At 31.4% G+C, this 26,399-nt stretch overlaps 1 protein-coding gene across 1 annotated transcript; it reads right to left on the bottom strand.

Moving 5' to 3' along the window:
• Positions 1–12,663: 12,663 nt before the first annotated feature.
• LOC110992974 (xanthine dehydrogenase/oxidase-like) lies at positions 12,664–25,474 on the bottom strand. Its single transcript, XM_022259005.2, has 15 exons — positions 25,254–25,474; positions 24,075–24,244; positions 23,368–23,528; positions 22,354–22,721; positions 21,719–21,942; positions 21,016–21,118; positions 20,361–20,488; positions 19,535–20,113; positions 18,617–19,116; positions 17,721–17,904; positions 16,716–16,911; positions 15,640–16,406; positions 14,817–15,009; positions 14,482–14,592; positions 12,664–13,298 (listed from the first exon to the last, which is right to left on the bottom strand). Exons 1-15 carry the CDS (start codon positions 25,294–25,296, stop codon positions 13,228–13,230), a joined length of 3,798 nt encoding a protein of 1,265 aa, XP_022114697.2. The 5' UTR covers positions 25,297–25,474; the 3' UTR covers positions 12,664–13,227.
• Positions 25,475–26,399: the final 925 nt, after the last annotated feature.

Here is a 26,399-nt window from a genome sequence, read left to right as displayed (position 1 = left end):
AATAAATACAGATAATATAACATTTTCTACAGCTGTGATACTTTTTTGACATTCAACACCTTTTGTCTTCAGTCACCGTGACCACGCACGCTGTAAAGCACGCGAAACGTCGGATAAATTTAAAATTATGTTAAATAATTATAAGTTTACAATAATACATAACTTCGATCCGTTAAAAAAGTGTTTTTCTTTAAATGTGTAAAAGCTATGTTAATAAAAGACAATACTTTACATAAGCTTGTGATAATTAAAATAGTTATAGGAAATCTTGAAAACAGAGTAATTGATTAAGCGTAAATTAAATGAATAATTTATGTAATCAGAAATTAAAAAGTCTTTCAACATCCCCCAAATGGTTTTCGTAATATTAATGTAATAAAGAGCAGCTATTGTGTCGCCCGTTTCTTTGGAATCGCTAACGATATTACAATCCATTAAAGAAAAATAAAACTTTGGGTTGTAATATCAAGTCTCAGTGATACTGCTGTAATTTTTTAGATAGTGATTATTTTATGTAATTAAATTGTCATAAAAAATATTTCAATAACATAAACGATAGCTAGTATATAAATTAATTCATAAATCAATTCACTTCGTTGTCGCTACGAAGCTACGCCGTAGCTATAAATTCTTTACCCTGTTTGAGTAGACGTTTTTAGTGCTTCAACTTTATGTTGTTAACGGAAACTGAAAGTCTTAAAGAAAGCGTTTTTAAACAGATATACTTGTGCTACAGAACATAACCCGTGTCTTTATGAAGGTGGCGTGAAACATTAAGTGTTATATAGTTAGTAATTATTAAACATCGTATTAATATACTTATATTATTTATATTTATTAACTTATATCTATAATTATATTAAGTTAACTTCATCAAACATATTACTTAATCGACGGTATGTGTTACAAACTCTTTTGTCTAAAATGTATGACAATTTAGGTAAACATAAATAAATTAAAAATACCAGACATTTATACATATAACAATGCTTACATTAAAACCGATCAGACCACTACCGAATATATTATTATGTTAATCTCCTGAATAAAACAATAGCATCTTCAATCTTACCTCTTTAACGATACGATTTCTTACTCACTATCGTGAATTAATACATATTTAATTTAATTTTTACCTTACTCTCTAGGACTCTCTTGTTTTTGTACCGGCGGTACCCGGCGGCAATCATTTTTCTTCTAATTTGCGCAATTAATATATACTCCAAGTCCTTAAAACAACCTAAAAATATGTCTGCCACGCCTTTCTCGGTGGGGACTTTACAAAGCGAAAGAAAAAACAAATGACTTTAAGTTTTCCATAAAATTGTGGACAAACATAAAACACTTAGTATTTTATGTTTGTCCATTGTTGTTGTATATTTTTTTTTTATTTTATTGCTCAGAATTGATCTCAATTCCTTTGTGATGACCGTACTTTTTTGCAGTTGGTTAATAATTGTACAATTGTAACAAACATAATTTAGTAATAAAAACGCTTTCTTGAAGACTATTTTATCAAATGTTACAAGGCAGGACACGTTCTATCTAATGAGGTTTATTGAGTAAAACAAATTCGATTTTGTAAGCCGTTTTTAGAACAGGAAGCAAAGGAATCGTTCTCTCTACACGAACATTCCGTTGAATAATAAATTATTGAGATTTTATAAGCCAGCTGGGTTGCCTTGGTTGCTTTTATACTGAATTATGAATGCCTTTTCATTTTTGCCGAATAAGACACCACTAAACTAAATATATAGATGCAGTAAAAGTTTGCTGTAGCTCGTAAACTTGCATTTTTATATGCAACGAATATTATCAGCCAGCACATAGAGCTCCTTTAGATCATATAAATTTGAAACGAGCGAGAGAGAAGAGAGCTTGCTCAGTCAGTGTATTCATTTAGGATAGTTACGGTCGTCTTCATAATCGGGCTATAATGAACACAGTCTGGTCTACGAGTTAGTCTTAACTTTTGGATGTACTGAGTTCACTCTAACGACTATCTTTCGTCTTTCGAACTTCGACTTCGTTTGGTTAACGAAAGGCCAATCACGAGAGCAATACATAGAATAAATAAGTAGTAGGTTAACAAATTCAGTTTTTATCTTTAAATGCGCTCTGGCTACTCGCAACGATGATTCAACAAAGAAATTCGGTCGTATTATTTCTCCGAAAGAAACGATCGTAATGCTAATGTTGCATGTACTTTACATATCTAAAATTTAAATAATTTATTCATTTAGGTAACATAATGTAGAGTATAGTATATATTTACGTCTATAAAGATAAATATTAAACGCTTCTGATTCTACAATTACTGCTAGTTCTCAAATCAAGGGCGTAGAACGGACGAGAAGGCAATAAATTGTCTGACACCCTTTTTAATCCCTAATCGCCGTAATACAAAGTATTTGTATTACACTATGTTCCACATTACATCTTATAAGCAGTAGGCAAGGTTAGAAAACGAGCACGCACTTACATTCTCGTGGGAACAACACAGGTTTAATACTCAAAATATTATTTATTAGTGTCTAGCTAATGTCAACGACCTGTATTAAGTTTGGTTGAAAATACTAAATTTTAATTGGGATACCTGTAAATGTTACTTTTCTCTTTTCTTCGAAATATACAATGTATATAGGTGCTAAACTGCGAAAACTAATACTTATACAGGCATATACTCTACAAAATTTTATTATAAATTTTAAAGTAATTAAAGCAAACCAAAAATTCTCTTTTAATTAAGTACAACCTCTATAGATAGCGAATACTCCTTTCTATGGACATTCATCATCAAATAAGAAAATCGATTTTTTCCTCTGTAAACATGACAATAGGCCGTGCATAGACTTAAAGGATCAAGCCTATCTAATGTACTGTTAGGAACTATATTTGTAGTACAAATAAGACTGGAAAGTTGAAGTGCTGTGATCATGGCTAGATTTATAAGACAGTTCGGACATAAGTGATTTAACTATAACAATTTATTAGCTTTTATAAATTACAATAGAACAAATGTTACCAAAGAGATACATAATTTATAAATGATAGCAATCATTAGCAAAAAACGTTACAGGGTGTATGTATTCTAGAATTTTCGTACTTAGACGTCATTAGGTCCGTTGTATGTCCTAGTTAACGAAGCCAGCCTAGCTTCTTCCAAAAGGACAGAAGTCTTTTGGACACAAAGCATCACTGAGCGACTCCGAAGATTTCTTTTCGTTGGTAAATCACAGCAAGGTATTTCTAGTCGTGGGTGAGTTCCACGCTACAGGGTATCATTAGTAAGCAATACGTCAAAAGAAAATGCCAAAATAATTCTATCAAATTGTTCAGTTCCCTAACATTACGCGTGATTTAATGTTTGGAAGTTTCAGCAACGCAATCTGACAAGGACGCCAATAAATGTGATTTACTATGTTTGATAAGTTTGAATTGAGTCTTATTTCCTTTTTATGGTAATTGGAGTTTAAGTCTAGGATATTTCAGACGTGTTTAGTTACGTTTATTTCGTAGAGCATATGATTAAAATGTTACTATATATTTCATAATTTATCAAGATTTAACTTATGCATAAAAATAAATTCGTCTAGTTGCGTTAACGATGTGACAAGAGACAGATGATACCAGTTATTTCGTCGAAACAAAAAATAAAACCGATTTATTTCTTATGATTGAGGAGGTAATTTAAAACTCCACTTCGAAACAAAAACCATTTGTGTAAGAAAGCTATACATCTTAGTGACCTGTTTAAGATATCATAAACTCTATGGACTAATAAATTATATATATTTTTTAATTTTTGCCGCCAAAACGACGCACTTATTTCCTTTCGGTCCTTTTTAAAAAATCTGCCGATCTAGATTTACTCACACACTCACAGAGTACATAAAAGTTACGCTAACTTATTTTTGGATTTTAATTTTCAAATTCCAGACACAGCGCAGGATATAGCAACTCTCAGTTACTCTAAAATACACGAGTGTGCGAGCGTGTCACACACACACTCACATACTCGTACACTAACGCATACTTCAGTTAAGAGCTTATTTGTTTGGAGATTTTTATTTTCTTAAAAAAATTCAGTCATAACTTAAATGCGTAGAATGCGTATTCCCTTGGTATTCAAGGGAGTCTCTCTAGTGTGGCGACTAGTGTTAAAACAATGAATTCTAAATTATTTTATTATCAATAACGTTTACAAAATCTAGAGCAAAAATTACAATTTCGACTTAGAACACTATAGCCAGCGATTGATTTAGAAATACAGTATTTAGTATGTAAATGTTTGTATAGTTTTCTAGTATAGCCCTTAACGTACCGAGTAACTTAAAAAGCTGTAAGTAAAGATATCATCTGTATTTGTAGTATGTTTGGGTATTCCCTTTGGATGTCTCAAAAACATTGGTATCACCCTTTTATTTATTCACCATAAAATATCAAATGGAAATGATGTGTTATCATATTTTTGTTTCTGACAAGTGATCCGTTTCGTATATCATAAATTTTTGATGCTACGGAATAGCCTCAAGTATTTGCCTTGGAGAATATAATATGTAAAAATAGATTTGCAGTTATGTTTATTGTTTATATATGTAACAGTTATATTGACAAAAAAGTGTCCTTACACCATCACAGAACACGGCCGAATTTGGTATAACTGCGTTAAATGTATTGAATAATTTTTATTGATATTTTTCTTTTGTAAATAATTGAACCTTTTTGTAAATATTAGGTATTCGCTCTTTGGCTATAAAGGCTTTGGCCTTAAATAACAACAATCAAAATACTAATAATAGATACTAACACATCTATAAAAATAAAACACAATTTATGTTGCTGAGTACAGGTCTTGAAAATGCCTGGACCAATTTAACATTTTTTTATTTGTTTACTTGAGCCCTATAGGTTTTTATAGAGAAAGCATTTTACATATTTAGACGGAACTTTGGTTTTTATACCAGAAAAATCAACGGTCTCCCATTATATATATATATATATATATATATACTATTGGTACCCAATAGTATATATATATATATATATACTATTGGTACCCAATAGGGTAGCATAGCAAAATGTTCCATATGTTAGTATGTAGTTACTAAAATGGTAAGCTAAAAATGAGGGCGAAACGAAGTTTGCGGGCGCTAGTAATACACAAAAAATAAAACATAAAAGACGCTTATATCTTTTAAATAGTGAAAAAGACAGTGACATAGTCAGTCTGTACATTATTCAACTGCTAAAGGAATAAAGATGTTGAAGCTTTAACTATTTTAACTTTACAAAAATATGTTAATTAAAATTGTGTTTTGCCGTTGGCATTGCATATAATAGAAATTTAAATCCAAATCCAATTAGTATAAACTAAACGGTCAAAATTAGTACACAAGATGATATTTAAAGAACCTCCGTACTTTATTTTAATATCAAAAATGAAATTAAAAATCAGGTACGATCAATTGAGCATTTAAAGTTGTTTACATAAAATTTAAACGGTGTTTTATTCTACGAACGCCGTAAAACATTTCTCATTATCTTGAGTGTAAAAAGTTGCAATTAAAAAAGTTTCTTGGACTTATGCCGCAGCTGACAGGATTGTTACCTTGAGAAGGAAGTGACTTGCGAAACTAAAGATCTCCAATTACTTCAAAGCCGACGAAAATTGCACTTAAATTTAGTTACAAAACTCGTAAATAACACCGAATAGCGATCTTAACAAAAAGATTCAAACACTGAAACTTTGTATTCGTATGGCCATCAGTTGCCCACTGAAGTATTTTCTAAACAATTCGACTTAGGGTCCTTCAAGAAAAGCTGCTATCTCTATAAGGCCGTATTTGCCTTCTGGCAATATGAGTGTCTATATCACATAACATCAGGTGAAGCTCCTGCGGGTTTCCACCTCTTATATATAAAAAAATTCTTAACTATAAATACAAGTAAAAATAACGTATTACAATAAAGTAAAAAAGGAATAGAATTCGTGACTTTTGTCGATACCGGTTTAGTACTTAATTCCTAGCCTGGAGACACCTTTACCGATATTTCACTGGGTCGTCACTGGTTAAACTTAACAAATTACATGTTTAATATTAAATATTTAATTTAGCATATTATCGAAATACTGGATGGCAATAAAATAAAACTCAAGGGACTAACATATTTAAGTATTTATTTTGGTTGCAATGCAATGACTGACATTTCATACCGTGTTATTTCATTTTTATCTATCGACCTGAGATTTGCTTAAGCATCCATAATATGCAAGAGAGAGTAAAATTTCTATGTGATATTTGCTTTGTCACTTTTGGTTTTATTATAGTCGGACTATATAATAGTTAAGTTCGGAGTGGCAGCTGAGTTTCATCATCGGACGTAGAGGCAGAATACAAATTTCCACCAGTATTACCTCGACGTCCGTCGATTCACAACTGAGCGTTTTTAAAGCAGTTTTAGCTACGCTCCACCACTATGTTGAACTAGCTACTCACTCAAGTATGTCCGAACGAATTTGACTTAAGGTCCTTCAAGAAAAGAGCGTACGATAGCCACGCAAATATTATACTAAGAAAATAATAAAGCTATTATAATCGTTATTATAATAAATTAACTTCAAGGCTAATTATAGTTAACAAATTATAGGATGACTTATATAAAAGTATTTCCCCAACAGACCAAGAATCGTCACTGACTCAATATTATCTGTTTTGCAAATATGTAATTGCCTTAAATTAATCTTAAATTCAGTCAATAAACATTAATTTATGATATTTTTGATATATATAAGTTTTATGGCAAGATATTTTTGTTGTAACTTTTAAATTATATGATATGCCTTTACCATTCATAAATTGATAAATTCTAAACTCTTTTGATTAACAGTGTTATATTTTGAAGATCGAAGATTTGTGCCGTCGTAGACCTTCGTAGCACGTCTACGAAGTTTTGCACATATTATATGTATAGATGTTTGTTATGTAACAAAGTATTGTTTTTTGGTCTATTAATCAAGTTGAAATAATTTTTAGTAAAACAGTCTTAATTTATATAACATATTTAAATTAGAAATTTAAACACGCAATAATAATATTAATTGATATAATCAAAACCAATTAATTTCTTACCTGTATTGAAATGAAAAACCAAATCACTTCACTCACGTAAATTAATTAACTATCTTCAGTACGCGTCCGCTCCTTATCGCGACCGGCGTCCTACTAAAACACACGTAGCTTTTCCTTTATATATGAGCGATTACCTGTTGCCTGTCACATTATTAAAAACGTGAGAAAAGGATTTAAAAATCTAGTGGATTTATGATTTTTAATCTGGGGACTGAAACATTTAATTTTTACATAAAAGCTTGAGGGATTAACGAATTTGTGTTATCTGCTTTGATCTGAATTTGTCCTTTTTGGTTATGAACGAATATGGGCTTTTACTTTTTTTCAGTTATTGTTTGAATACTAAGAAGGAATGCACATGACTATTTTCATATTACCTCCAAATTTGATGATTTAAAATTTTTATTCTGATTCTATGAACTAACATTTTCTTCCTGTTTAATAAGTATTTATTTAAAGTTAATAAGTACATACAATTCGATAGATTAACTCATCGTTAAATCCGTCCAACATAATAATTAAGAACAAGAATTAAGAGATTGCATTATAATTACGAGTTAAATTTTTAAAAACGAAAGATTTTTTTAGTAATAACAAAATCACGTTTTGTGAATTTCACAGAATTTTGCCTTCATCTCCTTTGTTTAATTTGTTTATGTTCGTACCGCTGTTGTAATATGACCAGTATCATCTGTAGAAGTATACGTGCCAGTATCCTTGTAAAGCCTTATTTGATATACCATAAAGAAATGTAACTTGCTATATGGAATAGCAACTAAACAAATATTAATAAATCTATATATATTCAAAAGTTTTTACATATTTAAGTACCAATAACTCACCGTTTTTACTTCGACCACTAGTTTAATGTTCGAAAAGCTATGCTTGAAAAGTAAACATGTAGCTTAATAAATACATCGCGTGCCTTGTAGTATTAAACAAAAGCTTAATCACGATTTATTGATTGTATACTCCCAAAAGTCCAATTTTATCGTTATTTTTGCGTATATTTTATAACATAATTGTCTAAGTCCAGATTTCCCTTGCGCTTTCCCATAAATTTGTAGTTATGTAAGTTGATTTTGCTAAGGTAATTTATATAAGATTGGCCAAACATTTTGGCCATATTATGTAATTATTGTACCTTATTGATTATTAGAAATTGAATTAATTTATTACGGTCATACTGGTGCTATCTACTTAATTATATATAGTATAATATTAATTGTGATGATTATTATACTATATATAATACATTATTATTATTAATGCTGACAGTGTAATAATTGTATTAAATGTTTATTGTTTTTTTTTATAGGATGGCAGGAGACGTATCGATTGTTAAACGATACCGCCCATAGACACTCAACGCCAAAGGGCTCACAAGAGCGTTGCTGGGTTAAGGAATTTATTAATATACAGGTTCTCAGAAGTGTACGAAAATAAACCGACTACCGACTGTAATCAGTACAATTCTATCTTTCGCTTTCAAACTCTCGTTAATCTGAAAATTGAGTCTGCGATTTTTAACACATCAATGTTAAGTTTTAGCACCATGCGATTCCAAAGTTCTCATCAGCCCTACTGGTATTGAGATATCAAATCATAATTGCCATATCATAAAAAAGAATACTGCGAGTGCTCACTTTTTGCTCACTAACCTAACCTAACGAAATCTTTGACCCTGTTTGCGACGACGCATATTCGCTACAATGAAGAACTTTATAACATCCTTAACGACGCCAATATCGTCCAATTCATAAGTGCAGGCTCAAGTAATTGGGACATATGCACCGGCAGTCAACAGAACCTAAGGTTCTTACAACCTGGCGGCAAGAGATAATCTAGTAGCCCGAGGCTGTGTTGATGGGGTGGAGTTGTCAAGGAAACAATAGGGGTTCAAGACGCGGGAAGTACTGGATAAATTGCAATGGCGAAGTGAACTTGAGGGTAAGGTCCGTAAGGGGCTGTCTAACCAGTGATGATGATGATGATGATTATTGCATACAATAACGTCGGTATCACCATCATTTTAAAAAGTTATACGTCACGGTTCTTCTGTCTGAGTATATAAATAATAAAGCATCTTGTTCTCCATAGTAAAAAATAAATTTTTGAGGCACATGTATCTTAAGGATGTACGGTGTGTAGGGGCTTTATCCACTCATGTATCCAACCTTATTTATTCTTGGTTCTGTGGGCTACAACGAGTACTTAATAAAATTGTTACATGGCAAGGACAATAATTCGGCAGTACTGCAGTACCTTAGCTTCAATGTGCCTGATGGGTACGTCAGAAAGCGACATCATGCGCCGTTACTTCATGTGCCCATAGCTAGGACTAACCTTCTGTTAACGAACTACATAGGTTAACGGACCTTTTTCATTATTCCGTTGAGTGAACTGGCAAAAATTATATTATTTGTCAGTGCCTATAGCAGTTAGTTAATTTCTTGTATTTTTTATTATGTAATTTTGTTTTTCCTAATTAATTTCATATGATTGTTTTTTTGTTTTGTCTATAAATTTTAATCACTTATTGTTCACTCTTGTCAATTTAGCATCACCTGTTATGGCAAGAGTGTTCAACAAATAATTGTATAAATAAATAAATACTCTACCATGAACTCAAGGCATGTTTATATTTTAAGGCTGATACAAAAACAAATACTACAAGATATTTCGAGATAAAAGCTACTAAGTAGCCGTTTGGCACAGTATTGTTCGTTTGAGGGCTTTACGTAAGTATTGGTATTCGAATTTTTATATTTGAATGAACAAAGCCCAGACAGATCTTGATATTTTTAGGAGCGGATTCCATCGCTTTAGTCAGTAAATAATAATATTTATTACAATCTGAATATTTTAAGCGGGAGAATTTTAATAATAAATTTAATTTAGTGAGAAAACTAATTTAAACAAGAAAACACTAATTTCAACACAAAACAAATAATACATAACTATAATCCGTAAAAAAGTGTTTTCTTTAAATGTGTAAAAGTTATGTTAATAAAAGACAATACTAATTTCAACAACATTTTCGAAAATTCTATTATATATGAAGCTTGCACACCTTTGCTTATAATAGATGGCTATATATTTATTTTTAATATTTTTTTGAGATCGTTTAGTTCCAAAATCAATAATTAAAATCTAATTCTTAAAACTCCTGCTCATAAAACTGAATTCTATCACTCCTCCTTCACTGTGGAGCCTTGCAATGGAATTTCTTACCAATTGAGCTGTCTTTAAATTTTTTTTTAAATCTTCTTCTTGATAATTTTACTTCGCGTTCGTAATAACTTATACTTATATATAATTATGACTCAATTAACCTTCGGACAAGCTTTTATATTTTTTTTACATATTTTAATTTTTTTCTTTAGATTTTATTTGTTTTAGTTAAAGTTACGTGTCATTTTGAGTTTCTGTTTGTTAATCATGCACTTCTTGCATTTTAACCGCTGTCAGTGATTCTTTTTTTTATATTAGAGTTATCTGGAAGAAATCACTTGTTATCGATAAGGCCCTCGCCTAATAACTTACGAAACCCGCTTTTATATATGTATGATGTTGTATATTATGGTAACGAAGTATATAAATAAGCAAAAGAGATAAAAAGGTCGAGATCATGATGGAAACGATCGACAGTCTCTCCGATCGCTTTTCATAATTCCCGTTCAAATCGATGCTTGTCAGAGCTTCCGATCTCAAGAATTTGATTATCATACCTTTGAGACTGATACATTTAGATCTAAGGGATATCGGCGTAAAAACCTCATGGAAACGATTACAACCGGAATAAACTTGACTTATTTGTTTACAAATTATAACTTTAAACGCCCGGATTCGAAAGTCAAATTTTTAAATAATAATAATCATTATTTATTCTCTCACAAAAACTTACAAAACTCCATACATGATATGTTACAATAATGTATCTAAATAATTGTCATTCTTCATTGGAGTAATATTTATTATATATATTAGTTAAATCACTTATTCCTTGCCTTTCATTAGGCATTTTGTGCGTACATCTAACGGTACAAATCGACTGATGTATGCATAGACTTCTTCTTGAGTTTTTATGTTTCTATGCTTTTTAAAAATTAAATACTAACACTAGTCTGTACTACTGTTTATACTAACATATTGATGGGCTATTTTATCTGAACAAATAAATAAATAATAATAATTAGTCTTAAGTTATACAAAATCGTAATGGTTAATTGTATAATGGCGCAAAAACAATCGATAAAGTTAAACCATTATATAATAAATAAACAATTAGCAACACCAACAACACAATGACACGTACATAACTTAATCCAAACTTATAATTAATAAAATTGTTTTAGTTAATCTTTACACTATTCGTATTTTTTTCTTTGATTCAAATAAACCATCAAACATAACATCGTAGTGACTTCTACGTCTTACTTTAAAACACGCCAACGAAGTTATATTATATATTATTTCCGCTAAAGATATACTCGTATACGTCTTGCCTCTGGGGCCTTTGGGCCGGCCAGTTAGTGGTTAGACTAATCGAGTATCTTCCCATCCATAACTTTTAATACATGAAGTTTTGATATACGAATCTATATAATAAATAATGAGACCAGTGTTATACATAAGAATATGGAAATTTAAATTAAAAAAAGGCAATTGCTTTGTTTTGTTTACCAAAGCGTCATGAAAAATACATAACAAAAAAAGCCAAACAGGAAGCCTTGTAATCGTTCAGTTTGCAAATTTCGGAATAACATTTTACGCAACTGATTATAAATAGAATTATGAATAGAGAGAAGGCTCTTTCGTTTACACGTTGCTTTAATTAAACTAGGGCAGTGTTGGCCTAGTGGCTTTAGAGTGCGAGTCTCAATCAGTAGGTTCGATCTCCGGCTTTGCAATGGGCTTTCGTTCTGTGCGCATTTAACATTCGCTCGTATGATGAAGGAAAACATCGTGAACAAACCGGCTTGCCTTATACTGCACCTAATTGCCTATTAGCCCAAATATCAAGAAATAGATACAGAAATCTGAGGCACAAACTAAAATAAATTGTAGCGGAACTGATTTTTTCAAATTATTTATTTTAATTATAGTACTTACAGTATATATCCCCCGTTATATTAAAAGGGTATTTTAAATAAAAAAATGCTTACCAGTCACGTATGGTGTACCAAAAATACATAATAATATTATACTATTTATCTAGAATTGTCACGATGTAAAATGTAATTAAGAAATCCTAATTTGACAAATAGCGTAGTGGCTCTTATATCCGAGTAGGTTCGGTGTGCACCAAATAATATTCTGTCTGTGAGCATTTGATTGCCGCTGAAAGAAAAACTTTTGTAAAAAAACTGGCCCAAGAGTAAACCGTGTGTGTCAGAGTCAAAACTTAACTCTTGATCACGAAACAATTAATACATTAATCTAAATTTGATATCTATTAAGTTAAGAGGTGTTGATTGGTGAACTTTAAACACTCATATAATTATGGAAATGAAACAATGTTATTGTTGTAAGCGTATAATTACTAATTAGAATAACGTTTAAATTAAGACAAACATTCAAACAAACTAAGACAAACTTTAGAGCAGTGTTTACCAACATTTTTTTGTGCCATTATACCCTTTCTAAAATACTTAGCCGCCTATATTTATAATTTTTAATATCTTAAATTGAATTGTGCACTTAAGATACTTTAATGATAGGTTTTAGAAAGGAATTGGAAATTTTTAACGAAACATAGATTTTAAAACATATAATGAAAAACGGAAGTTTTAAATAAATATTTAAAAAAAAGCCTAGCCCCTCAACTGTCAAATTGTCCCGCTGTGGGGGTGGGACCTACGTTAGGAAACACTGCTCTACTGTAATATATACTAACACACTCTATCTTAGTATATATTTCACTTTAATATAATACAAACCTAATATTAAATGTAACTTGTACTTTATTTTTGTTTTCTTAAAAATAAATAAAGTAAGTTTAAAAATTATACTGTTATCTTTAAAATGTTAATAATTTAATCATCAATTACCAGCTATATTAAAAAAAACATATTTAGTGTTAGCTGAAACTCTATTTTAACTTGAAGTGTTCAATTTTATGTCCAACCGCCATGAAAATGTTTTCGACTGTGCAAGGATTTTCTGAAAACAAAAGAATACATTTTGTGTACTTCTTTGTCTAAAAGACGTTTTAATAAGCCAATGATGTAAAATAAAACAAATGAATAGTCTACAACTATGAAAAAGCCTGAAGTAAAACTAAATTAAATCTTTATTAAGTTAATTATATTAAAACCTTGGCGCCAGGAAGATTTTCGGTCTGTCCGACCAAATATTTTTTAGTAACACATAAATGTATTGTTTCCTGTAATTTCACAAGAAAATAATTTCGTCGCAATAATAAGAACGTCAAATACACGGCGATCAACGCCCGTACTTATCTTTGATATTCTATACTCAACCCATAGACAATTTCGAAAAATAATATTAAGGTTATATATTTATTTACACTTTGTTACGATCTTTCTTTTTTATGAAAATTTATTAATTTTATTTTTAAATATGATGGGTAAAGTGCATAGCCTAATCTTATAAAAAATAGAATCACCAAAGTTAATCTAAATTAACACAAAAAAATAATAATCTAAAGTGAAATAATGAATTACGATGCAATACAAGACAAACATAAATAGAAAAATTTAAGTTACGCCTGAGCGGGATAAGATATGGTTTAGAAATGTTTGTGTAGAAGATTTTTTAAAGACATATCCTGTTGCCCCTTGCTATCTCTCTCGTATAGCATTGAAAATATAAAGTACTAGTCCTTTAAAACCAACTTTCGAAAGCCCTTAAACCTATTTTAACCGCTTTTACCAGCCAAATATTAATTAAATAACTATTCTGTTCTAAATTAATTTTAAACCGACATGTCCAGGTTTTTTCTGTTTCGCTTTTATTTCTACAGACTCTATAAGTATCAAATAGTGTTTAATTGGAATCTTAATATATAAGCTAAATCATTATAAAAATTTAAAAAAAAAGGTGGAAAGCGTTAGACAATCTTATGTCGAATTGAATAAACTCGCTACCAGCTACACTTCTTACTAATACGATAAACAATAATAAATTTAAATAAAAAAAATATATGTCACTGGCCTTAGTATATAATGTGTTTGTCATGCTGGTGGACAGAAAAACTGTATCCAGTTTGTGTTTCCACCACACTAACTTTTTTCCATTTAAAATTATGTATACGATAAATGAATAAATAAATAAATTAACAATCTCTAAATGATTGTGCCCCTAAATGAAATGAAATACGTACCAATTTGGAACCATTGATCCGGATATCCGGCGTCTAAACGCGCAGACCGCACTGCTTCCCGGAGTGCATGTATTATGATCGTTGCTAGACACAAGGCCGGCTCGCCAGTGGCTGAAATAAATTTAAAATGTATCGTTCAGTTGTGAACACACAGCAGTGTTTGTCTAGTAATCAAACGTGTTTACTCTGAGTGAATAAGAAGAGGCAAATTATTGCTTGCACAGGTGAATATTGTATTGTTTACAAAGCAAAAATTAATGACGGCTGATCTATTAGGCCAAGAAAATTTGTTAAAAGAAACAAGTGTAATCTGAGGTGAAGAGTTTTTTAGTTACCTTTAGACTGTAAAACTCCGAATTCGTTCCTAGAGTTCTTTGAGAAATATATTCTCATGTCAGCTGGTATATCTTTGAGGCCTGGTGGTTTATAAGTCCACGTACCATCAGTCAAAAGTCTTCCGTTGTTGGTGTCGTACACCAGTTTTTCGGATGTCCAATATCCCAGACCCATTACAAATGCTCCTTCTATCTGAGGTAAAATATTTTCACATATTTGCACAATTTTATTAACTGAATACAGTAAATAATTACATATATGGGAACTGTATATGAACCTCCCGTTAGAAGAATTTTTCTTCTCATTGATAACTAGCTATACTATATATACTCAATGATAGCTGGCTTTTTCCAGAAGTAATAACTTCGAACGGAAGGCCTCTTAATCTTTCATATTTTTATTTGTTATCAAATCCCTATTGGTAGAGTCAATATAATTGGAAAATGACCGTTCACTCACCACGTTATGTTACATTTAACCGTTACTTTAATAAAAGCCTATTTTTGTACAAAAATCTTAAAAAGCGTTTGCTAGGTTCGCCCTATTTTTGTCACTTTGGTATGATTAATAAGTGATATTCGATTTATACCTGCTGATGATTTCTCACATAGTACAAGTCGCGAACAATACATAAATATAATAAAAAAAAGAAATCTTACCACAAAAATCTACATGCATAAAGTCCCGTTGAATCCATTAATAAATAATATCTAATTAAAGTTCCCCTAACTTTCAATATCTACTCAATTATTCATAGAATCGTCGCTATGTTGAATATTTTAATACTCATTTTAAACTAGATTCTTTATAAGTAAAACTCACCTGAGTTATGTCAATTAAAGGACTCAAACTTCGACCGGTATCTTCGAGTAAATCTACTCTGATTATATTATGGTTCCCTGTTAAGATATCAACTTCTACTTCCAACGCACACACTGCGTATATAAAATACGGCTTCACATCATCATTCATAGCAGAGTACATGTAAGACGCTTGCAAATCTATTTCTTTTTTAAAAGCTTCGGTTATCAAATCCTCCCACGGCATATCACCTTTCGCCTTTATTGGTGCTAGCCTATCAAGTAATATATCACATGCTTTCTTTGTCGCAAACGACACACATTCACTACCAATACTACCTCCAGTTGTCATTGTGTTAGGGGATGTGAAGCTTGTGGAAGCTTTAACACTGATTTTCTCTAAAGGAATACCTAATGTATATGCACATACTTGGGCAACTTTAGTATTTAGGCCTTGTCCCATTTCGATACCTCCATGCATTATAACAACACTACCATCACCATGATAGATGGAAACGATTGAATTGTAATTACCAAAATATGTTAGATCATATCGCATTGGCAGAATCTTGATGGCTCTCTTTCTCCATCGGTTTAGTTCATTAAATGCGGTTGTTTTCTGCAAGCGGCTGTCATAGTCTGAATCTGTTTTCAATTGGGCTATCATATCTATAAGGGCATTGTTTTCTTGGGCCATATTTGCAATTCGTACCTGCGTTGGATCTTTTCCCGTATCGAAAGCAATTCTCTCCATTATGTTTTCGATCATGGCTACGCCTTCGGTGGAACCTAAATTTTATTTATTAAAACAAATTTAACCTTTATATATTTAAACAAAGTTAACTTTCATATATATAAAATATAAATGAACTTGCCTAATATTAAACTGAAAAAATATATTTTGTTCAAAGAACTCGCATCTCCATAAACAATTTCGTTTACAAAGAGTAATTCTTGTTTAAATATACAAAATATTACTAAAACTTATGATGTACATTTATTATTTAATTATACCTAGAAATCTGTTGAAAATCCTATACATTTAATAGATTACCTACCTCGCAGTAGTAATTAAACAAAGTATGGTGTAAGAATTACCTGGCCCTCTGCACCAAGTGTTCGACGGTTTATCAGTCAGCACTGTATTAGCCTCAATTCCCCATCGTTTTGTATCATAACAGCTAAACGAATGGGCGATTGTTAGCGGGAAGAGGATTTCATTAATTGAATGACCTTTGTCTTGATAAAATGTGTTTTTAAGGTATTGAATCAGTCCGTTATCATCGACTCCAACCTACAAATAAACTTCACTTGAATAAAAGTAATAAAAATAAGTCTTCATGTAATTGCAACAGTGCAAAGGCCCAGTATATTATTTATCCTTATATCCGATGTAGCCTTATATCCGAAATACAAGATAAATATATTAAAGTAATGATTTATCTACGATAAATTGTTTGTAATTAATGTTATGTCTATCTGTCTGTCTGTTTAACCCATTTTTCCTTATTATATACCACTCTTATTCAGGTTTTTCCAGCCATTTTCATGATTTCATCAGCCCCCATTTTAAATTGCCTACCTCTGTTTCTTTTATAGACTCTTGGTTGACATAGTGTTATTAGATGCTTTCTGCAAATCCTGTTTTATCTCTTACATTCTTGTTACTTATTTTGTCAATTCATCTTTTTTTTTATAATACTTCTTTCCATGGCTCTCTTGGTTACGCTTAACCTTTTACATTGTCCTTTGGTACGTGCCCATGTTTGGCAGCCGTATGTGAGAATTGGTAGGATACATGCGTTGAAAATTTTTCTATTCCTATACAGGCTTGTTTGGCTATTTTTTATAACTTCTTTTAGTGAAAAATTTCATTTATGAATTCCCAAAAAGCACAGTCTAGTAAATATGATTTTGAATGTTCATGTCAATTATAGCCGCCTAACATATTTGTGAAAGACTTTCTTAAATATATAATTCCTAACATATTGACTACTATATGATTCTATTTATATATATAAACGGCCATTAATTCTATATTTTTGGTACTAAACCGTTATTGACTAAAATACAATAATAAATATAAATATGAAAAGACGTTACCTCGAATGAATTTTGTGTGGGAAGTCTCTTTCCGATGGATTTCATATTTATTTGCAATGGCAGAATCATTCTGCAAGTGTTCCCTTGCAAATGTGCCACAAGAGCTGCTGCGCACGCGACTTGCGTTGCGCGAGTGATTTTACCACCATACGCTCCACCCACTTTTTGAACAATAACATTTATACTGAAATACGTGTAATACAATTGTTTATATTTTTGTAGGCAGGAGGATACCGCTATTACAACGCCGCTAAACTCATGCCAGGGGGCTTGCAAGTGTGTTGCTGGCCTTTTAAAAATTGGTGTCCTCTTTTCTTAAAGGACCCTAAGTTGACGGATTTACTTCAGGAACGAGGACCATCGTTCCACAACTGATACGATATTATTACTGGCTTGCGACTACATCCGTTTCTTTAATATTAACTTTTATAGACAAAAATAAAAAAATCAAAACATTACAAAAAGCGGATAATGTCAATTTAATAACTGTTAGATAGTTTTGTTACAGCTTTTGTGGTCAGGAGACAGTCAGTCAGTGAAATACTGTAATAAGTTCACAATCCCTTATGTCTATATCTAAATATAGCTTGTACAAACATCAAATATACAGTAGTCACTAAGGACAATGAGCCATTTGGACCTCAACTTAAAAAAATATTTAAAGGTTTCTTATTATATATGCCAAACTGCAAATAAATGCACAGAGAAAAAAATTGAAAAATATGGAGAAGGCTTTTATACTTAACGATCCATACAATACTAGACCTCTTAAAAAAACTACTAAATTTTTTACAACTTACAAACTCAACTAATACTCATATTAAGATATGTAACCTAACCAACTTTTCTTTGAATTCAATAATAAAGCTCTATTAATAACAGTAAAATGATAGTACCTGTTTACAGGAACATTTAAGGTTTGTGCAACAGCAATATTTGTAAGGTCTAACCATTGTGTAGAAGAATATACTTCCATGCCATCATCGGTAGGCTTTGCTATACATGTCTGTGGTTCAATATAAAAATGATACTGGTCGGCCATTTTGAATTCGCCTTTTATTTCCTTTTTGACGTCATTTCCTAAATCTGTGGGCTCGATAGTTTTATTCTTTATAATCCTTGTGCTCTTCTCTGGTGAATTCATAACATCATCTACTGATAGTAAAGGTCTATTTTTATTTATTGTTTTATAATTGATTTTTACAAGATTAGCTGCTTTTAAAGCTGTTTTTTCTCTGCTTGCTACTATTATACCAGCCGGTTGTCCATGGAACATTACTTTTCCAGAACACAAAATTTCTTCTTGAACTAAAACTAGGGGCACATTCTTCGGTGTGAACGTATTTTCACCTGGAATGTCCTTAGGTGTATAGAACGCAGTAACACCTGGTAATTTCTGAAAGCAAAAAATATGCTTATGTGTAAACCTAAATCTTAACTAATAAATTGGCTAATTAAAGATTTTTTGGCCCCGGGTTGATATGACCGGTGACCCCAGAGCTAGTGCTTTCTTCGCTCAACGAAATAATTTTCGCAATACAGCGAGTAAATACTGCCAGCGTTAAAGGTACATTGCCACATTGACCAAACTCTTTAAATTTGTATTATTGTTAAGAAAATCGTAAATACTCTTATGATTACTAATCAGCATCAGCTTGATATAAAATACACCAATAAATAACTTTAACCTGGTTTTGAAACATTGTCCCATTAACATCTACATGAAAATAAAAGATATCCTTTTTCACATCAGTAAAATCATTTAAAAAAGTTCGCACTAGCACTAGCATTTCATTTATAAAATGTTTACTTACAAAAGCTTCAGTCGTATCAAAATCGTTAATAACACTCCCCGGAGTAACATCGGCAGTTACAAATGCAGCATACACTTCATTTGTTTGCTTCCGTAGAGCGTTTGCATAAATCAATTCCCCACTACACTGCAAAATCGCTTCGATCTTCGGCACCGGCTTATTCAATGGCCAAACTGACTGATCACTATCATAATACTGGCTTCCTTTGGAGACTTCTCGCTTAAAAACGTCCCCACCTGATTTGTATAAAGGATTCATCTTGTCCTTGGGACATAAGCTTAATATAGCTTTATAAAAAAGACTTATAGCTAACATCTTTCGATAGCCAACAGATGGCTCAGGTTCTATAATTTCGGGATTCACTTCCTCCGATAATGATTTTAGAGCCAAATCTAATGTTTCATTCGTAAATACATCTTTGGCTACTAAAACCTGTTCCGTTTTAGATGCATGGATAAATGTATGTGATATGCCGCCATACACAATTGTAGCCTTTTCCAGTACATGTGAATCCCTATGCAATTGGAACATAAAACCAGCGTTTACGACAGCGTGGGCATTTTGACTCCGAGACATAATCTGCAAATTATTAATTACATTCTTTCAAAGATTTATGAGGGGTTCTTCAACAACTTCTGTATTTAAGAGTACTTTTTTATTGATAAAGCTTGCCAACGCTCGGCACACTGATACATAGGGTTTACCAAGGTATCCAGTTTGTGTTTCCACCACACCAACTTATTTTCTATTTCAGACTATGTATACAATATATAAATAAACATATTTCCAATGGAATGTAATAATTTAATAAATAAGGAACCAATACCTTATAAGTTTTTACCAGACAGCATCTCGACAGTGGAGGCAGTAGTACATTAACTATAATTTTCTTTTTCATATCATATTGCATGAAGTCCGAGAATGACATCACTTTATTTTTCCCAACGGCTTCAGCTGTACTTAAAAATTACTGTGTTAAACTATACAATCTCTATAAACTATAAAATCTATCAAAATCCTATGCACTAGTGATTTGTTGAAGCCGGTGCGAAAGTTGGTGGTGTACCCCATAGAAAGTAAAAAGCAATAAATTTTATATGATAAAGGACATGGATCATAGAAGTTTGCGAGTATGGGACGGGGAAATCCCCACTACAGCGTCAGGCTCTTTTGTGGGAATCCCCGAATTATACTATAACATATAGAGCTGACCTAGTGCTAGTGGAGGAATCCCTGAAAAATACTTTTTATGCTATTTATTTTTTTGTTTGTACATTGTCTTTAAAGTTGAGAGACCGGCTGGGTGTCACCTCAAAAAAGGTGACATCCGGTGCGGAACCACCCCCACCTTCCCCACTTTGCCACGCCACTGTTGGTAACAAATGTAAATGTAATAAACTATATAATTACTTGTCAAATACTTAATGCAATTTGATTAAGATAATTATTTAAAAATACTTTTATTTATTAAATACACTTACCGATAGTTATCATTCCACCCACTGTTTCAAAGAGCAGAAAAAGATCAGATGGAAAACTGGGGTGAATACGCTTCATGTATAAGTTTCCAGCGAGAGTTCCAGTCTGAAAATGACGTTCCTCTTACATTCCAAAATTTAAAATATAAATGATGCCCTTTTGTATATCATATAACTATATAAGACTTCAAGTCGTTGCTAAGGAAGTTATATAGGCTTTTGAAATAATATACGTGAGAATATATTAACAATGTGAGAGGGTGAGCCTATTGTCACGTGAAATCTTATTTCGGCAGCCGTGCGTCCATATTCCATAATTCTTAAAAGGCCGGCAACGTACTCGCGAGCCCTCTGGCATTGAGAGTGTCCATGGGCGGCGGTATCACTTAACATCAGGTGAGCCTCCTGCCCGTTTGTCCCCTGTTTAATAAAAAAATAATATGCGTGCGTTTTTTTCTATCTTATGCGATCAACATAGTAAAATTGAACCCAAAAAGGTGTCCAAAACATACTACACACAGAAGTTAACTAGGCGCAGTGTCATCGCCAAATCAGATGCCAAGTTGATATGTGCGTATAGCAAAATCGATTCAATTGTGTCAAGCCATGACTCGTTTAAAGTTTCAATTATCATCGGCAGGCATTTAGTTAGAACTCTTTCTTAAATTTACATTAAAGATCGAAAAAATAATTAAATAGTACCTACGTTTCTTACTGGTATATGAGCGACAAGATCTAAATGTTCCCAAAGTTGTTTCAAATAAGAAAAGTCTTCGTTTTCTGCCGAAAGTTTCAGGAACACATCCATCATTTCTGTTAATGTCATTGCTGCTTTTAATATTAAATTAACTTCCTGATCATGACCCTTTAACTCGGAAACATTTGATATATCTATCAAGTTAGTTGCGTCGTTTTCGTATGAATATACGCCTGAAATAAATATTTTCATTACTAATCATAACAACAGTTCAATGGTGTGATCCTATGGATTTTATTATTATTATATATTATAAAATAAAATATTATATTATTTAAAAAATTGAATTTTTAAGTCCTAGGTATTTAGGATTAAAATGCAAGAAGTGTATAATATGATTTATAAAAATATATAGAACCTTTATCTAAAGTAACACAAAAAAATAATAAAACAACTAAAAACTAAAATGCTAATCACATGGATTAACGAATACAAAAGGAAATAGACGAATATAATTGGCGGTGCAATACAAAAGGAAATACAAGAATACACAAGTCACGATTGTTGAGGATAGGATAAGGTTAAGAAATGTTAATGCAGAGGAGTTATAAAAAGTTTGTATTACAATTCTATTTTAAGTATACCTTGTCCTGTATTCCCAGCTACAATTCTATAGTCACCGTTCTTCATAGCTTTAAATATGTCATCCAGTGTCTGAACTCGAAACCACTTATGGCCATCACAATCAATTTCCATTTTTACGTTAGTATCAGGTCCAATCACACACCATCCATTTTCACAAACTTCGTCTTCACATTTACTAGATTTTCTACACGTATTAGCAATATCTTCAAGGTCAATGACGTTTTGTTTAATATCACTTCTGGCATCTGTAGCGAGTGACTTAAAAGCATCAGCTATCGATCTGTATCCAGTACATCTACATATATTACTTGCAAATGAATTTTCTATTTCTGCTGAGGTAAGAACTTTTCCTTTCGATTCGTATAAACTGAAAATTTTTATTAAGAATATTTTAAAGAATTTAACACAAAGAAGGCCATATGGCCTTAATTAATATTAATTTGGTATGTATCAGCGATTGTAAGAACAACGATTGACAATGGTTGGTTGAACAAATGAGTACATTATCTGTCCAAAGTTACATCTGGGTATTTTTAGAAAAAAAATTACGATTTATTTTGGCTGAAGTAGGTTGAAAGATACTAAATACAAAACATAAAACAATGAACATATAATATAAAGTTTATACTGTATATCATTACCTAAACATATGTATGATTATTCATGCATTCTCAGTGACGTTATTTATGTGATAGATGTGTATTATGTATATGACTTGTTATTTTCAAGAATTAGATAATACTACTACGTGGAGTTATCAGCGGTTTTAACTGCAACTTAACTATAATATTTACGGAAGTTTAGTAAGTATCTTAGTTAAATTATAAATGTAACTTTGATAAAACGTCATTTATTTTAGATACAAATCTCCATAGTTTATCACATAGGTTATATATTAACAATTTAAAGTCCTGAATATATTACTTAAGAAAGGCGTTTGTAATTGTAATATTTCTATCAGAATCCTTTATATGGTAATTTATGAATAGGTACCTAATAGAAATATTTAATACCTGTACATGCTCATGACCCAACCAGGTGAACAGAATCCGCACTGAGTGCCATTAAATTGTGCAAGTCGTTTTTGTATCTCGTGATATCCCATTCTTTTGTTTCCAATACCTTCAACTGTTATTATTTCCCAACCATGGCAGGAAAATATTGAAACTAAACACTGCGAATTGTTTTATTAACGTTAATTATTTAAAAGGTCCATTACTACTACGGCAATACTTTTACTACATTATGTTATTTTACAAGCACTGCAACATAGAATCGCGCCCAAATAATGAATCCTTTATTAAATAATATTGTTATTCTATTGATATATATGTTATTATTATAAATTATATTGACAAATACCTGGCAGCGGTTATAGATAATAGATATAGTATTAATAACCATAAAAACGACCGAATTGTTTTAAGCAACGAGAAGTTTTCTCATAATTTGTGATTCGGTTACATGTGTTTTAAATTAAAGTTTATTATGATGATATAGCTTATTATTGATTACTTGCATTTCGCAAGTAAAGTTTAATATCATTATAATAAGCGTTTTGAGATTAAAAAATCATAACATATTTGGTTATTTTCTTAAATATACACACATGCGACGCACCTAGTACGTTATAATAAACAAATCGAAAAGAAATCACTTTGTTTACTCCAAGATTCTACCTGTTGTACCTGTATTCTACCAGATTGTAACTTCAACTTACAGAATTTACTGCGAAAGTTTTAATTTCATTAGAAGGCGGCGTGGAGGCTTTCACGGCAACGATACAAGCTCCACAACCACCTTCTCGACACATCACTTTTGTGCCACGTAGATCTGCTACTGTTCTTATGAACTCATTGAGTGTAAAGTCGATAGGATATTCGCCACCGACTGAAAATAATTCAAAGATTTTCTTGAAGACAAGCAACATATTTTTTAATTAGATAGAACATATATTATGAACATAATATGTATATTGAAGCAGTAATAAGTGTTTTAATTTTAACCTTGAGGTCGTGCATTCGAATGACGTCTGTACATCAATTAACATTTATTATATTATAGGTGATTATCACTTGCTCCTAAAGTGAAGGCAAAAATAGCGACCAAGCCGGCTTGTTTTAATTTCAAAAATGAACTGCATGTATCACAGAGGGCTAATTTATTTCTTTATTTATTTATTAAGTCTACAACATCATACATATTACGAAATCTACTGATAATTTTATAAAATCTTCTATCTAATATGTACGACAATACTTATGTAAACATAAGTTTTGCTAAAAATAGGAATAAAAAAAATACAATTAAAAATATAAACAAGATAACACACAACAATAGTTACACAATAAAATAAAATTACCAAAAATGTTGGTACTTAAAGTAGAGAAAAAAAAATTATCAACGAATGGCATACAATATGAGTTCAAGCGTATAGGGTGGTAAAGTATAATTATCCAGTGAATTATTATTTGATCTAACTGAGTAATTATTGCTATTTTTATAAATAACAAATGTTTCAAATGAAGATAAATACATATTTACATTTCTTTGCAAAAAATATGAATCGCAATGTATGTTGCTAAGCACAAAACTCGAAGACTACTTTATTGTATATTTAGTCTTCGAGTTTTGTACTTTTTTTATTACTTATGTTCTTATTCCAGAAAGGCAGTGTTTTTAAAAAGGTAAGATAAGTAATATATCATATTATGTCAAAACTAAGTTCACTCGGCACCTAGTATGTATATAAAATCAAAATAAAATAGTAGGCAATACAGAATAAAATAGTATCATTTGATTCATGTAAATAAACATGACAATAATATATATAGTTTTTACAAGTTTCTTACTTCTAGTATTATGATAAAATAACTAAAAATTAAAAAAAAAACCTTACCTTTATATTCTTTCCCGTTAATTTTAAGCACAATTTTATCCATACTTGGCTGACAAGTCACTGAGCATACAAATTACCGATTCACTTATAAACCAAGAACACAGTGATTATATCAAAGTCCTAAACATATATTTTTAACTGTCGTTATATGCATGACTGTCTTTCAACTTCAAATTGTGACTGCACACCCGACAATTCTGTTAAGAAATAACATGTATTACTAAATGTACCAATTTAAGTAATTTTATGTATAGTCCAGGGGTCATGCGTATAGTGTAAGAGCTGAATTTAAACAGTACGCGTCTCCGTACTAGCTAAAATAAAGTACTAGTTTGCATCGCGCAATTTTTACCGCGGTAACTATGTAAAACCAGCCCAGCCCACTGAAGAATTTCCGAACCCGAACTTAGGCTCCTTAGAGAAAAGAGCGTTCTTAAAAGGCCGGCAACGCACTCGCGAACTCCATAAAAAAATGGCGTAAGAAATTTAAATCTAGTAAATGATTAAAATTCGTGTTTATATTTAGTTCGTACGTAAACCAACAATGTTTTATTATGAAAGAAATATCATAAATATCTCTTGTTTGTGAAATTATCTAAGTAGGTTATCACACAATAATATATTTGTTGAAATACCAAACTAATGCGATCTTTTAACATGAATTGATATAAAAAGCGGGACTAGTTTTTAAATCTTGGTCTATTAAGAGTTATATATTAAAAAGGAAAGGTACAAGCCAGTTGCCGCAAGTCTTCCACCGCTGTGTTTCATCATCGGACGTCAAGGCAAAATACAAAATACCATCCGTATCACCTTGACGTCCGTCGTTTCACAACTAAGCGATTCTTAAGACAATTTCTGCCGCGCACTGTATGTAAATACACTTTACTCATTCACTCACTCACTCACTCATTCACTCTCTCACACATTTACACCCACACTTACTCATGCACACACTCAGGTGTGATGATAACGGTTCCAAAAAGAAAATGAAAAGGAAACGAATTGGTTAAATAATGATATTTTAAGTAATTAAGTTTGTTATGGAAGAGCTGGGAAACCTAACACAGGTATTTTTACTCAAAAGGGTTCCCAAATCTTACACTATGAAAAGAAAGATGTACCTACTGGAAATGAATAAAGACT

Source organism: Pieris rapae, chromosome 6 (genome assembly GCF_905147795.1).
Source record: "Pieris rapae chromosome 6, ilPieRapa1.1, whole genome shotgun sequence".
In the NCBI taxonomy this organism is placed as follows: Eukaryota; Metazoa; Arthropoda; class Insecta; order Lepidoptera; family Pieridae; genus Pieris; species Pieris rapae.
Note: the sequence above shows the minus strand (reverse complement) of the source record. Positions and strands in the feature narration are given on the sequence as shown.

What these genes read in the sequence shown, in the direction of transcription:
- LOC110992974 (XM_022259005.2), bottom strand. Translation starts at nt 25,296, where the DNA reads ATGGATAAAATTGTGCTTAAAATTAACGGGAAAGAATATAAAG. An exon ending in AAACTTTCGCAGTAAATTCT is followed by an intron (nt 23,529 to 24,074) that starts GTAAGTTGAAGT and finishes AACAATTCGCAG; the next exon opens with TGTTTAGTTTCAATATTTTC. An exon ending in TGGGTCATGAGCATGTACAG is followed by an intron (nt 22,722 to 23,367) that starts GTATTAAATATT and finishes AAAAATTTTCAG; the next exon opens with TTTATACGAATCGAAAGGAA.